Source organism: Aspergillus tanneri (genome assembly GCF_003426965.1).
Source record: "Aspergillus tanneri strain NIH1004 chromosome Unknown AapTan_3_pilon_pilon_pilon, whole genome shotgun sequence".
Taxonomy (NCBI): Eukaryota; Fungi; Ascomycota; class Eurotiomycetes; order Eurotiales; family Aspergillaceae; genus Aspergillus; species Aspergillus tanneri.
Window position 1 is genome coordinate 1879839 of NW_022984630.1, and position 14914 is coordinate 1894752.

General features: G+C 50.9%; 3 protein-coding genes across 3 annotated transcripts; 2 read left to right on the plus strand and 1 right to left on the minus strand.

Moving 5' to 3' along the window:
* Positions 1–246: 246 nt before the first annotated feature.
* ATNIH1004_004421 (GTP-Rho binding exocyst subunit SEC3) lies at positions 247–5001 on the plus strand (the record flags this gene model as incomplete). Its single annotated transcript, XM_033569091.1, has 3 exons — positions 247–445; positions 660–2878; positions 2956–5001. 3 exons carry the CDS (start codon positions 247–249, stop codon positions 4999–5001), a joined length of 4464 nt encoding a protein of 1487 aa, XP_033427897.1.
* Positions 5002–6644: 1643 nt separating this feature from the next.
* Positions 6645–13024, plus strand: ATNIH1004_004422 (guanine nucleotide exchange factor DCK1; the record flags this gene model as incomplete). The annotated part of the gene is made up of 2 exons (XM_033569092.1): positions 6645–8496; positions 8565–13024. 2 exons carry the CDS (start codon positions 6645–6647, stop codon positions 13022–13024), a joined length of 6312 nt encoding a protein of 2103 aa, XP_033427898.1.
* Positions 13025–13669: 645 nt separating this feature from the next.
* Positions 13670–14683, minus strand: ATNIH1004_004423 (uncharacterized protein; the record flags this gene model as incomplete). Its single annotated transcript, XM_033569093.1, has 1 exon — positions 13670–14683. The coding sequence occupies one exon, from the start codon at positions 14681–14683 to the stop codon at positions 13670–13672; it is 1014 nt and encodes a 337-aa protein (XP_033427899.1).
* Between the last annotated feature and the right edge of the window lie 231 nt (positions 14684–14914).

Genomic DNA, 14914 nt, shown 5'->3' on the forward strand with positions numbered 1-14914 from the left:
GATTCCTACTGCCTCTTGCACTTCAATCCTCGGCGTACTTTGAATTTGGAGTACCAACGTCTAATCTGGCTCTTCCCCAATTACTGGTCACTTATTAAGGGAAAAACCTTGTTATTTACGATAATCAACCCTCCGACTACCTCCCCTAGAGCTCAACCCGCCCGTTCCCTTGTGATTCCATCCGACAAACCCGATCATGTCCATCTAGCCTCCTGAATAACTGAGGCTTTCCAGAATTGAGGAACAATGAATGGCCGTGATCGCCCAAGGGGCCCTCCGCGAAGCGACCTACCACCTCAAAGAGATCCGCGTCGAGGTGGTGATGGTCGCAATGGTGGTATGCCCGCACCTGGGGATGGGACAATGTCGAGGGCCGAAAAATTCGAAGACGAAAAGAAACGAATCATTCAGAGTTGTTTCTCAAAGAAAGACAATGATAATACCTGTACGTGCATTTCCTCTTTGTAGATTTGTTGACATCGGTTATGCGATTGCTATACCTCGTGTTCACAAGGCTAAACTGCAATACCTTGGGATACGCTATTATCATTTTCTGTTCACTACGCGCTCAATTGTAATAGCTTTATACTTGGAGAATAGGCGGGGATTGAAAGGGGGGGGAAGGAAATTGCAAATTAGACCACTGACCTTTACCGCAGTGATTGAATCCTACATAACACATGTTCGAATCACGGAGGATGCTGCCTACCCATCCACCCCGGCACCACCAACTTCACCCCCCGAAAACAAGAAGCCACGAGTGATAATTGTTTCAGTGAGGAGGTCTGGTAGGGTTCGGATGCATAAGGCTAGGGAAAATAACGATGGGTCATTTTCCATAGGCAAGACGTGGATGCTTGACGATTTGTCTTCAATTCAATCGTACAGTGCATTGTCACCGTCATCCCCAATGGAACAGCAGCAGAAGCAGTGGGCATCGAATCTTGGTTTTCTGGTATCTGTGGGAAAGCCTTACTATTGGCATGCTAGAACCTCCAAGGAAAAGGAGTTCTTCATCGGCAGTCTAGTGAAGATCTATAGGAAGTATACGGGGGGCAAATTGCCAGACCTTATAGGGTTCGACGATCGTGAACGACAGCTACTTTCCGGGTCGCCGGCTACTGGACCAGTGGCAGTGGGACCTTCAAGTGCGAATGCAAGAGGTCCTACTCAAGGACCCGCACGCCCTGAGGTGGCTATTCCACCACCGCGCCCAGGCTCCCCACAAGGCGCTCGGTCTCAGTCGCCATACTCGAGTCGTGCACAAAGTCGAGACGGACCTCGTCGATTGCCCTCCGAAGACCAGGCCTTACGAGCTCAAAGGAGTCGAGAGCACATGTCGAGGCCCTCAACGGGTCAATCTGGGAGAAGTGGCCCCCCACCGTTTGCGCCGCCTCAGCATCCACCGCCGCCGTTTCCTGTTGATCAACGAAATCAGCCACCGCCGCGTTCCACCGAACGTGTTGCTCCTGAAAATAGGATGCCAAAAGCCCCTATGCATTTACCACCTGAGCCACCAAGGGATAAGGATGTTCCTAGCAGCCTACTGACTTCACCACCTGCAACGCAACGGGACAGGCCTAGCGGAGATTTTGAGGAAAGTACATCGATTTCTTCACACCAAGAAGCCAGGCCACCATCATCTCGCGATGAGAGGTCTCTTCCTGAACCCAGGCCCATGCTGCGCACACAAGACTCAAGCTCAAGCTCTCCCGATACCAGACGCAATAAAGATGGCCTTCGGCCGAATACCCCAAGATCAATCCCTACTGATAACAACAATATAACGCAAAGTCCAGGAAGTAATAGAGGGCCAAACGGGGACCCTGCAAAATCCCTGGCACCAGAGGTACAAGCTGAGCCTCGCGATAATATGACCTTGGCGAGCTCGGTCGGTGTGTCTTCTGTAAATGTGCCTCCTACATTGAAGCCTGCTTCGTCTAGAGATGTCATTTCTCCAATTGCAGCTAATACGACGACAACCCCGTCTAACACCAAAGAAGCAGAGCCTGACGAGCCAGTCCCAGATAGCGTTCCGATTTCCCCCCCATACAGCCCACTCGAGCGATCTACAGCATCGGTGGATGGCGATCCAGATACACACCGTCCCGGTCTTGGTCCAATGATTACGAAAAAGCAAAGTAAAGATGTAGTAGGAACCTTTCTCAAGCCTGCAACTACTCAAGGTACTTTCAAACCTAGACCGGGTGGCGCAGGTGAGAGATTATTGGCAGCTGCAAAGAAGCAACGGGTCGAAATGACTGAGCCAGACGGGATCACTGGTGTGGTACCGGCGCCATTCCTTCGAACGAATACAGACCCCGCAAATACGACAGTACCTGGGACACCAGATAAGGAAACCCCTCCCTCACCATCGCCAATCGCATCTCCTGCAAAGGAACCACCACCCGTTGAGGTGAAGCAGGTGGCTGCAGTTGAGACTCCTACGATATCCGTCGATGCCCCAGAAGAGCCCCGAGGTACTTCAAGGGCTGCTGTCAAGGTTTTTGTGGATGAAAGAACGGGGTCGGTGTCCCCTTCGCCTCATGATCGTCGTCGCAGGCGTCATCAAGACAACACAATCAAATATTGTCAAGCACTTGGTATTGAACCCAGTGTACTAGAAGGCCGTGGTGTTGACTTCGACGACATACTGACTGACCTCGGTTGGAATGGGCGCTTAAATGACGAAAATAAAATCGAAGACCTTGAGGCTGATATCCGTCGCGAAATCGGGCGTGTAGAGGCTACCAGCTGGCTTGGTAACCTTGAACAACAAGAAGGGAAAGTTGATCAGCTTGCTAGGTTGATCGACAAAACTGTCGAGGAGTGCGAAGAGCTGGATAATCTTCTCACTCTGTACTCCCATGAATTAAACGTGAGTCGTTCCGATAACCCCAGTCTGAGATCTCTAGTCCCTGTGATATCCATTTTGGCCCGCTAACCTAGGAACAGACCCTTCACGAAGACGTATCATATATAGAGACGCAATCTCAAGGATTGCAGGTGCAAACTGCCAACCAGAAGCTCCTTCACAATGAGTTGCAGAATCTATTAAAGACCCTTTCCATCTCTTCGACTGACCTGCGGTCACTGAAAGAGGCCTCTTTGAGCAACCCAGATGGACTGAGAGACACCGAGACTGCACTGTCCACGTTATACAAGGCTATGGTTATGATTGACTCCAATATCTGGCAGAACAAGAAACGACTTGTTGACAATGCAGGCGATCATCTCAGCGTGGGCGTGTACGCTGACACAGAAATTGGACAGATGCGTGCCATCAAGGAGAAGAAAGAGGAGTACCGCTTTCAGTCTCACACATTTCTGCAGCGGCTCAAGCAGTTCATGGCAATTGCTTACAAGGTTGCTGAGCAGAAGAGGGTTGATGCGGCGTCCAGTGGCACTAAAGATCCTCGAAAGCTAGACAGTGAGGCTAGAAGCCACTTCCGGAGGGAGCTATGGATGTACAATGCGTTGATGCTCTTTGCGAGAGAAGTTAGTGGATCGGAATGGCAGGCCTTGATCTCTCTTTATGAACAACAGGCGAGACTCCCGTACCAGAACGAGTTCCGGGACAACATCCTAGCGTGGAAAAGAGCAGCAAGAAAGCCCACAGGAGAGGAGCAGGAACTCCTGTTTACGCATCAAGAGAAGGAGAAGGAGAACGAGAGTATCGCAATGGCAGCACGGAAACTAACCGTGAGAAGAGGCAAAACCATGAAAGCCGCAGCAGGTCTCCGGCTCTCCTTTGGCGACAAGCAACACGGAAAGCTCGAGCCGTGTGAAGCATTTGCGGGTACACTCCACGAAACGTTGAATATGATATCGGAGGAACAAAATTTTGTCCTTCACTACTTTCACCTGAGTTCCCTTTCAAGCATCGACTTCCCGGACCTAGTCGCCTCGGCAAACCCCGAAGACCGCCGCCTGCCGGACTTCAGGACCAGCCAGTCGCATGACCCCGACCGGGGAATGGCAAAAAAGGTCGAACATTTTATGGACGAGCTCTTTGCGTTTTGGCCGACGGATATGCAAAATCTGGTGGACTGGGCCCTGCACGCCGATCCATTACAGGGAATCGGCATTCTGTTCGCTCTGGAGAAAGCCATGTCCAAGTTCGATGAAACCAACCAAGACTTCGTCATTCACTCCCTTCAAAAGCTCCACTCGCGCTTGGTTGGCCTGTTCAATCGCTTCGTAGATGAGCAGATTCGTGGAATTGAAGAAACCAAGGTAAAGGTAAACAAGCGGAAAGGAGTTATTTCGTTCATTCGGGTCTTCCCCCATTTCTCTACCGCTGTGGAGAGCATGCTCTCCCAGCCGTCCCAGGAATTCTGCGACATCCGAGTCAGCGTGAACGAGGCATATAACCGCATTAATCAGGCCATGTGGGAATCCCTGAAGTTCATCGCTAAGGAGGCACCAGGGCAAGCCACTGGGACGGCGGCCGCCTCGGGTGACCCCGAAGACAAAGAGATTCTCAATTACCACATTCTTCTAATCGAAAACATGAATCACTACATCGAGGAGGTGGATGTTCGGGGCTTGCCGGTTCTAGAGAAATGGCGGGATCTGGCACATCAGGTTCTCCGGGAACACATGAAGCTCTACCTGGACTCCGTTATCCACCGACCACTGGGTAGGCTACTTGATTTTGTGGAGTCATCAGAGGCGTTATTGGCCGCCAACCACAACCCCACAAGTATCGCCAGCCGCCCCAGCCACTCCCGGTCGGCGGCCAAGAAAGTGCTGACGACGTACGATGCAAAGGAGATCCGGCGAGGGATTGAGCTGCTCAAGAAGCGAGTCGAGAAGCACTTTGGGGATGCAGACGACCCTGGCCTCAGCCGAAGCCTGGTAATGAAGGTGCTGCGAGAATGTGAGGGCCGGTACGAGGAAGCGTATGACCGGACACGGCGAGTTCTCAACACTGTATATGACGGGCAGCTGGACCTTGAGTGGCGCAAGGAGGATGTGATAGCGATGTTCAAGAAGTAATCGCTTGAGGGAACCTTCTGCGTCTGGATTTCCTTCTCTTTTCTATTCTTCCCTTTTCTCCGTTCCTTCTCTCAAATCTCTCCTATCATGCTCACCTTTCCGGATTCCCTGTTACCCTTACGATTTCATATTTGCACTGTATATCAGGTGGAGCTTTTCTTCATTCGCTGGATCATAGATCGTGGCGCCTGGGTTTTGGATATGTATTGCATGGTTCCCTCTCTACCTTGCTTTTTATGAATTGTTTTTACTGTGTCAAAAGGACGAGTCGGTAAGCCCGTCTCGTCATCCGTTAGAACCAGATCTAACTGTTGCACTGGCTTGTTGTCATGATTGTAGTTCTTGTCGCTACATGGTCGTAGGTATATTTAGTTCACGTCAGGATCTAATCGGGATGAAATTGAGGTTAAATCCAGGCCCTGTATTGCATCTGAAACAAAGGAGCCACGGAAAGCCCGTGTAAGGAACTTGCAGCTCCCGATTCTTATTGCAGCTAAGGTTGCGCACGGATGACTAGCGGAGGGGCCTGAATAATCATGTTAGGTAAAGGGTCCATCCCGAGGTCTGGTTCAGGGGGAGTCATATGTGGACACGGGAAAGAAAGAAAGAGTCGATCTTTGAGACAGGAAGACGCAATGGGGTCAAAAAGAAAGAAGAAAGAAAGAAGAAAGAAGAAAGAAGTAAAGAAAAACGAAAAAGAAAAAAGAAAAAGAAAAAAGAGAACATCAGCAGGGTGCTGAGGGTCAGACGATCATTTGCGGTGACGATCCAGGATATTTACTCCATACTCCATAGATCGATGGATATCAAGTCTCGCTCGTTTTTTTTTTTTTTTTTCGGGAGATGGATGATCATAAGAAATAAACATCAATTAATCCTGAATAGACATCTATACGTAGTGGAAGACTAAATAATTAATTAAATTAAGCTGCCTTAGGCCTAGCCTCAGGCACTAATTGTCTCCTCGGATAACTACTGTGTGATCTTGGTACTTTTCGATCTCTTGTTGTCTTCCGTCTGGACTCGATCCACGACATCCTCATGGTTCCATACCTCTATCCATCCCCAATCTCCCTCTTGTCCCTTCCATCCTCCCTCTGTGGTCTCTTTGTCGGTGCCATTGACCTCCACTGTGTACGTTCTCTCCTCTCACTCCCCTTCTCTTGTGTACTTTTTTCTCCACAGTTCCCGCCAAGTGAACAGCAGAAAGTTCGGGCTCCACATTCGTGGTCATCGACCGCTGCTAACTAGGGGGAAAGAGAAAAGAATTGAACAACTCGGGCAGAACAAAAAAAAAATAAAAAAAAAATTAAAAGGAACTCTCTTCAATACATTGTCCACAATTCTTAGAATCACCAATTTTTGCAGTTGCGTTAAGCTCCGTCTACTAACACTGCGGATTTAGTGGCCCTAGCCCCCTTTTAAACATCCCAACCTGTCTGTCGCTCAGTCCTCCTTGGGAATCGTCTGCATTCCTTCTTTTCCTCCCCTCAGTACCAGCAACGCGACCACTGCATGTAGCGCCCCATTCCATCGACCCGGAGAGAATTCCCAGTCCCCTCCCGTCCCCGCTGCATTCCTGACGGCCATTGTGACGACCACCACTGCGGGGTGCGCTTTGGACGGCCGCCTCGATAGCAGTTATGCCCTGGCGGCCTCTGCCTCGAATCGCCTTCGCTGTCGCCATCTACCCCTTCCAACCGTCCACCCCGGCCGATCTACCGCTCGAGCTTGGCGATGAACTGTACATAATTGAGCAGGGGGGTGTCAATGGAGAGTGGTGCCGCGGGTATCTCGTCGCTCCGCCATCGCTGTTGGCAGGCTTAACCAGCTCCAAGGGCCAGACTCTGGAAGCGCGTGTTTTTTCGGGAATTTTCCCCCGCAATTGTGTCGAGATTCGCGAAGTTCTCGGAGATGCCGATGGACAACGAGAATTGACGAATGGAGATCGCCTCAGTGCCGAACCGACAGAAAGCTTCACGGGGGATACCAGGCAGAGTCTCAGTTCTTCCCATTACGATGAGACGTTGGCCGGGGAAGTTTCCGACGTGGTGATTGCGAAAAAGGGAAAGCCGTCGCAAATCTTTATTCACAAACCGGATGACGAAAACCCATCCAGTCCACGCTCGATCCATAATGGTCTCGGGATTTCACGTATGTCCATGGCTGTATATCCCAGGGATCCCAACGAACCCAAGCCAGCCGCCCCTGTTCCCATGCTCAAGATCGGTGATGAGACTCCCACTTCGCTGTCCGAACCACTGGTCGATGAGATTGCGTCGTGCCTGCGTGAATGGCATTCTACCAGTCTCCACCACCTCTTGCTGGGCCGGCAATATAACCTTGTGGAGGACTTGACAAACATCGTCAAAGAGCTCGACTTCGCCAGGCGACAACTTCTATACGATGTGCTCACGGCACGGGAGAAGGAGGGGTTACGGCGCGAGGTAGTTTGGAAATTGGTTCGGGGCAATAAAATGCTAGGCGGAGACGTCATTGTTCGAGACCCGGAGCAGCGGGGGCGTTTGTTAACTGGAGAGGACTCGGCTATTCAGTTAGCAAGGCTTCAGTCCGAGATGAGCATGTTAGAAAGCAGTCCTACGCATCAGCCAGATACGGCAACGCTCCATCATCTACTCCTAGAGATCAATGCCGTCTCGGGTAACGCCCCAGGGCCTGTGACCCTGGCCTTTTCTCTATGTACTCAGTCCGAGACCGGTGCCCTCAAGCCTTTATCCGAAACCTACCTTCTACACATTCCATCACCAGAGAAATTCGCAAGTATGGGGCAGAGCAACAAGCTGAAGACGCTCTTCACCGAGCTCTGCAGCACTGATATCGGCGACGCTTCTGCAAACGGTCCTAACCTGTACCTGGTGGTGGCGGTTCGGGCGTCAGAAACCACTTCCATGGCCGTCCCTTCGTCCCAGCCAAGGTCGCCGGTTTCCCGGGAAGGCACTGCCACCTCTAAGCCATCGGCGTCGCTCAATCAATCCGTCAAAGGCAGTTTGAAGACTCGCCGGAGCATGATATGGACATCGAAACCGCGAGGTATCCATAGTACTGAGCCAGGAAAGGAGGGCCCTCGGGGCCCGCCCCATTCCACAGAGAGCACGTCCAGCAACATGGAACGCAACGGTAACCAGTCTGGAAAGGATTCCACCCAGGTTCGCACTCTGGGGGTTGGCCTTGTAGAGGTTTCCCCGATTCTCCGACAAGATAAAGACGTGGAGCAAGTGATCCATATTTGGTCACCTTCTGAGGAAAGCGACGACGATGACGCGCATGAAGATGGCTTCGACCACTTAATCCGCACGCTTCTTCCAAGTCGCACGGGGAAATATGTGAGGTCCCCCCGGGCTGCACGGCTCCATCTTCATCTGCATCCTTTTGTGAGTTCCGACTCCAACGCTCTAGTTCGAGAAAATCCTACGATCATGTACAACGTCGTTCAGACAAAGAAAATTGGCTTCTCCAGGCCCCTACGAAACCGAGGTCCGACATCTATGTAACCATCTCACATGCCACATTCCCCCCTGAAGCGCTTCTTTCACATCCTCAAGCGGGACAAGTCCCGGTGCCCGCGAGTACGGCGTTTCGCAATTTACAGCTGACTCTCGAAGTGCGGACATCTTCAGGGGCGCGAATAGAACGATGCATCTTCCCCTCGTCCGACAACACGGCTCATACTGCATGGAGGACCACAGTAGTCGAACGAGGCACGCCATGGAACCAGACCATCCGCCTCAATGTCCCCGCGGATGAGATTCCAGGGTCTCATCTAATTATGAGTATCGCCGATGCCCCTGAGTTCCCTTTTGCTTTAGCTTGGATGCCGCTCTGGGATAACCAGGCTTTCATGCGAGACGGTCCACATTCGCTGCTCCTACACGCTTATGATAAGTACACCTCCAATATTGAGAATGGGAAGGGCGCTTACCTGTCCCTCCCCTGGAGCTCGCTCGGCAAAAATAAATCCGCGAAAGACGAGGCAATCACGGGACCACTAGCCACACTGCGCCTCGAGACTCACTTATGTAGCACCGAATATTCGCAGGACCAGGTGTTGTTGAGCCTCTTGAATTGGAGGGAACGGCCGGTGGACGAGGTATTAGACACCCTGAAGCGGATTCTCTTCGTCCCCGAAATGGAGATTGTTAAGCAGCTCCGCAGTGTCTTCGATGCACTATTTGGGATTTTGGTGGAGAATGCCGGGAACGAAGAATACGAAGACTTGATATTCAACGGTTTAGTGACAGTCCTTGGTATTGTACATGATCGGCGGTTCAACCTTGGCCCACTCGTGGATAACTACGCAGAAAGCCAATTCAACTTCCCCTTCGCCACTCCATGCCTAATTCGAAGCTATTTGCGCCTCCTCCAAGCCAGTTCGGATCCCCAGCAGGCGCGGAGTCTTCGCGCAACCTTCAAAGTGGGAAGGCATATCCTTAAGTTCATCATCAATGCTAGGGAACAGCAGAAAGTGAAGGAAGAGGGCATTGGCATCACCCGGGTCCAGTCGACCTTCAACCGAGACTTGCACACAATATTCAAGTCCCTCCAAACCCTGATGAAGAACACCTCACCCTCCATGGTTGGGAGCAAGACACTTGTGGTTCAACATTTCCACACATGGCTACCTGAGCTATCAAAGGTGTTGCCGAAGGACGAGATCATCATGATTGCTCTCAGCTTTATGGATTCGTGCAAGGATGTAAAAGGCATGCTTGTCCTGTATAAATTGGTCCTGATTCAGCACTACACGCGCCTAGAGATATTTAGCTCGGGATCGGAAAGACGAAGCTTGATCTCGAGCTGTATCGGTTGGCTAGCGCCTTACTGGGGAGCGACGGGCTCCGTGTCCGATTTATATCGCGACCAAGTGCGGTTGAATTGTGCGATTGTGGCAGAGCTACTGAAGGAGCCAGATCCATACCTTTATGAGTTTATGCCGTATATTGTTTCATCATATTATTCCATCATACCTGATGGCGTGGATAACACTGAATACCTCTCTTTGTTGTTCAGCAAATCCTTCCCCTTTCAAGTCAAGGTATCAAAAAGTAGCCAGAAGTTTGATGAAGCTCTTGTGGAATTGTCTGCGGTCATGGCTGCTATGGCAGCTGTCCCCAATCCCAAGCGACCGCGACTCAAAGGCCTTGAGCTTTCTACGTTTCTCTCTCAGGCCTTTGAAGTCCATACTTCAATCCTAAATTGCGAGCCGTATCCTGAGAGCTGGCTAAGTGTCCATGTCTACAACCACCGCGCCACTGTAACAAGCCTCGAGTTCCTTGCGTCTATCATGATCAACAAATTTCTCCCAGCGCCGGATGATGCGGAAACGTTCGACACGAGGCTGTGGGAGAGCTTCTTCATGACGTTGCTTAAAGTCGTATCAAGCGATGTTCTTGCTCTTGAGACCTTCCCAGAACAAAAGAGGCGCGCAATTTGGAAGATCGCGGGCGACGTTCGTGAGCAAGGTGCGGATCTGCTGCACTCCAGCTGGGAAGCCATTGGCTGGGAAACCACTGATGACGAACGAGAACGTTTTGGGCTGAAAAGACTCGGCGGTTACCAGGTGCAATATGTTCCAGGCCTCGTTGCCCCTATCATTGAACTTTGCCTCAGTGTGCATGAGGGATTACGGCATGTGGCGGTCGAAATTTTACGGACAATGATCCTTAGCGAATGGACTCTGAGCCAAGACCTCTCCATTATAGAGACAGAGACTATCTCCAGCTTAGACAACCTCTTCAAAACCAAGAACATGAGCGAGGGCGTCGTCCAAAAGCTCTTTATTGGAGAGTTGCTAGAGTATTTCGAAGGTTGCTCATCTTTTGACCCGGAATTGTCGGATGCTGTTAAAGCGCTTATAGCGACTGTGGATGAGCTGCTGGATCTCTTCGTCGCGTCTCAAGGTGGATCGATGGCCGAGAGCTTGCACACTCTGCGACTCATGGAGTACATGAAAGATATGGGACGAGAAGATATTTTCATTCGATATGTCCACGAACTCGCTCAAGTTCAGGCTGCCGCGGGCAATTTCACTGAAGCCGGCCTTGCTCTCCAGTTCCATGCCGATCTTTACGACTGGGATACCAGACGATCTGTCCCCGAACTTCTTACTCCGGCATTCCCGGAACAAACTTGCTTCGAGCGGAAGGAATCGTTGTATTTCGCCATCATTCAATATTTCGAAGACGCAAAGGCATGGGCACATGCCCTGGTATGCTACAAAGAGCTCGCGCAGCAATACGAAGATACGATAGTGGATTTCGCCAAGCTCTCACGGGCACAAAGCTCCATGGCCAAAATCTACGAGACGATCTCGCGGGAGGAAAAGCAGTTCCCTCGGTACTTCCGCGTTCTCTACAAGGGACTTGGCTTCCCGGTCAGCTTGCGGGACAAAGAATTTATCTTTGAATGCTCCCCGCTTGAACGCATGGCCAGCTTCGTCGACCGTATGCAGAAGGAGCATCCTGCTGCAAAATTTGTGTCGTCTGGGGAGAGTCATGATTACGAAGGCCAGTTCTTACACATCAATCCTGTCAATGTCCATCGAGACATGACCCATCCGGTGTATCAAAGATCCAAGGTTCCGCCCTCTGTAAGGGATCATCTCTTGATTTCCGAACCTTGCCGTTTCACTTCGACGTTAAGAAAGCATACCCGTGAGGCAGACGTTCACGAGCAATGGGTAGAGAAGACCATTTTCACTACTGCGGATCCCTTCCCGAACATCCTTCGCAGGAGCGAGGTGGTTGCCACCGAGGAGGTCTCCCTTTCACCCTTACAGACGGCTCTTGAGCGGACGTGGCGTAAGACCCAGGAATTGTCATTACTGCAAAGACGGGCGGCGTCTGGCGAAGATTCGAACCTTTCAAACTTGACGGAGGCACTGCAGCACTTATTAGAGCAGAATTCTTCTTCAGCTGGCTGCGTGGCAGTTTACCGTCAATTCCTGTCTGAAACACGCGGTGAGGACGAACATGAAGACACACCAACGCCAGTTGATCCCATGAAGGACGCTCTAGCTGTGGCCCTGGTCGACCATGCCTTGGCCATTAAACATGCTCTCACAATGTTCCATCGTCCTGCACATCAGGCCACACAAGCTGAGTTGATGCGCCGCTTCGAAGATACCTTTGCTATTGAACTGTCTACTCTTACCCCCTTAGGGCAGCAAACGCCTCACTTGACCCTGCCATATTCTCGGCCTTCCCCCGAGGCTCGTCAACGGCAGTCCCTGCAGCGATCTACAAGCCCGGAGCAGGAATTCATCCGCTCTTCACGACAGGATAGCTATGCCCGCAAGCATTCCCGCAAACATTCGCACAAAAGCTCTGTCAGTCATCGAATCAGTGTTATGAATCCATTCAAGCGCTCAAACCATGGAGCGGTTAACTCGGTCTCAACGATACATGCAGTTGCGACACCGCAGCCAGATGCCAAAGTCAATGGAACAGAGGATGCTCACAGAGTCTCTTCCCAGACTGAAGAGCCAAATGCACATGATGAGGATGCGGCGACGATTCACAGTCAAACTACCAGTCGATCTCGGGACACTCAATCTAAGCGGCGGAGCTTCTTCGGGGAGAAACTGCACAAGCATGCGTCGTCACTGTCGGTACCCGGGGCCAAGTCGGCGGAGAACTCGTCCCAGCGATCTCGAAGTGCATCCCGAGACGCTGCTGCAAAATCCCATGAAAGTCTCACCTCTTCCTCCGAACAGCAACATAATGGAACGTCTCCAAGCGAATTGCCGTCGGTAACAAGTCCGACAACTGGATGGTCCACTGTACCTTCGATCAAGGACCATCCACGACCCATGACACAGAGCAGTGCAACTTCAATCAGAAGTCCCGAGGTCAGTAGCCCTGGTAGCCATGGACAAGGGCATTCCAGTGGCAGCGTCCGGGATTCTGTCATGAAACGATTCAGCCTCTTCAAGGGTGTTGGTCGGAAGGGTAGCCGTATTGATTTTAAGACCGACCCTCGTGGTATGACAACCCATGCAGAATAATGTGAATCTCCCTCTCTTCTACGGTTTTATTTCTTGTAATGTCTGGGCATTTGTTCTCCCCTTCGGCGCTTTTTATGTTTTGCACTACACCCTGCAGCGACTTATTATGCTCATTTGTGCCAGCTTGAGAACATTCTCTTGAATATTTATTTCCTTTATTGATCGGATATGCGGTGGCTGTGTCTTTTGGTTTCTTTATCGGCCTGCGCAGGGCATTATACCGTCTTTTCTTTTAGATACCTATACTTTTCTATCCACTGTCGGCTGCGACTCTTTTTTTTTGTTTTTGTTTTTTTTCTTTTTCCTTGTCTTTTTTCTTTGGACACATGTAAATTATAAAGCGTGCTTCTTCTTCTTCTTCTTCCGATCATTCTTGATTTTCTCTCCTTTCTCTTCTGCATATTGCTCCCTTATCATGTATGGACCCTTTATACCCGTGGAGGCATTGACTGGAGAGTCAACCTTAGGAGTCGTGGCTTTCTATAAGTGAAGAAATTGATATCCAGTGTGAGCTATGACTGCTTTCTACAGTATAGTACGTCAACAGTATACTATTGCATTGCGTAGATAATCTTTATTGTGAGTAGTATTTCAGCAGTTCGCGCTGCAAACCAACATATACACAGACATATGTCCTAACTCATCTCACTCACCCTTAGGAAGGTCCAAATCGACCACCCACGGCGCATTCACCGGCTCATACTGCACAGTCACCACACTAGCATTAACAAACAACGTCTCCTGTCCAACGCGCAACGGATTCGTTGCACGACTACTTAAATCCACATAAACACAACGGTTCACCTGCGTCGTTGTTCTATCACACTGAATCATGGACTTATTCAGCGTGCTCCATTCCAGCCGCGTCGCTCCATATCCCTCATGGATATGTCCGAAGACATGTAAGCGCGGCTTCGCCCGCTCTGTCGCCCGATATAAATGCTCACACCCGACACTCTGATGTCCCGGCACCACCTGATCTAGGATCCCATACGGCGGTCCATGTGTTAACATGATATCCACTGCCGGATAGCCGGGGACGGGATTCATCCCCGTCCCTGCACCAGCAGGAACGCCACCAGCTGTAGCTATATCATGAGTGGGAGGATTAAACCGGTCCTGATCACGATTATATGCAAACGCCCACTGACAAAACTCCGGCGTATACGGGGATGTATACACGCTGAAGACAGCCCCATTGGATAGTCGAAACCGCCGCGTGCCTTCACCCTCCATGTACCGAATCCCCGCCCGCACAGCATCCGGTCCTGTATACAACGCCTTGATCTCCGCAGGCGACTCAATCGGTCCTTCTCCCTCCTCCGCCGTCGTTGGAATCTCATCTCGACCTGCTGTAGCTGATCGCGCTGTGTGATCGGTTCGGTAGCGATGGCGATAGTGGCCCACCCGCGTGTAGTATTCCTCGTCGAGAGTGATGTCGTGGTTTCCCGCAATGATGATCTTAAGTTCCGCGGGGGCATTCTTCAGCATCGAGACCATTAGCTCGTGTTCATCTTTGCGGCCGACTTTGGTCAGATCCCCGGCGTGCAGGAGCACGTCGGCTTCCGGGAGGGGGTGGCGGTAGGGGTTTGAGGTTGTGCTGGGAGGATTGGGTGGGTAGGTGTGAGTGTCAGAGATCATGCAGATGCGGGTTCTCATTTTTGTTGCTAATATAAATGTATATATTTTTGGATTGATGTGTTACGCTTCTGTCGGGGGTAGAAGAGGAGGTTGGTGTATGAGGGGAGTTGCGTCATCGTACGGAGTAGATTAAGTACGGAGTGCGTAGGTTGAAATACAATGAATTATCGAACAAACATAACTGGATCATTCCATTGATGACAGCTCAGAGCTCTACACACATGCCCAGATCATAACATGTTTTCTGGA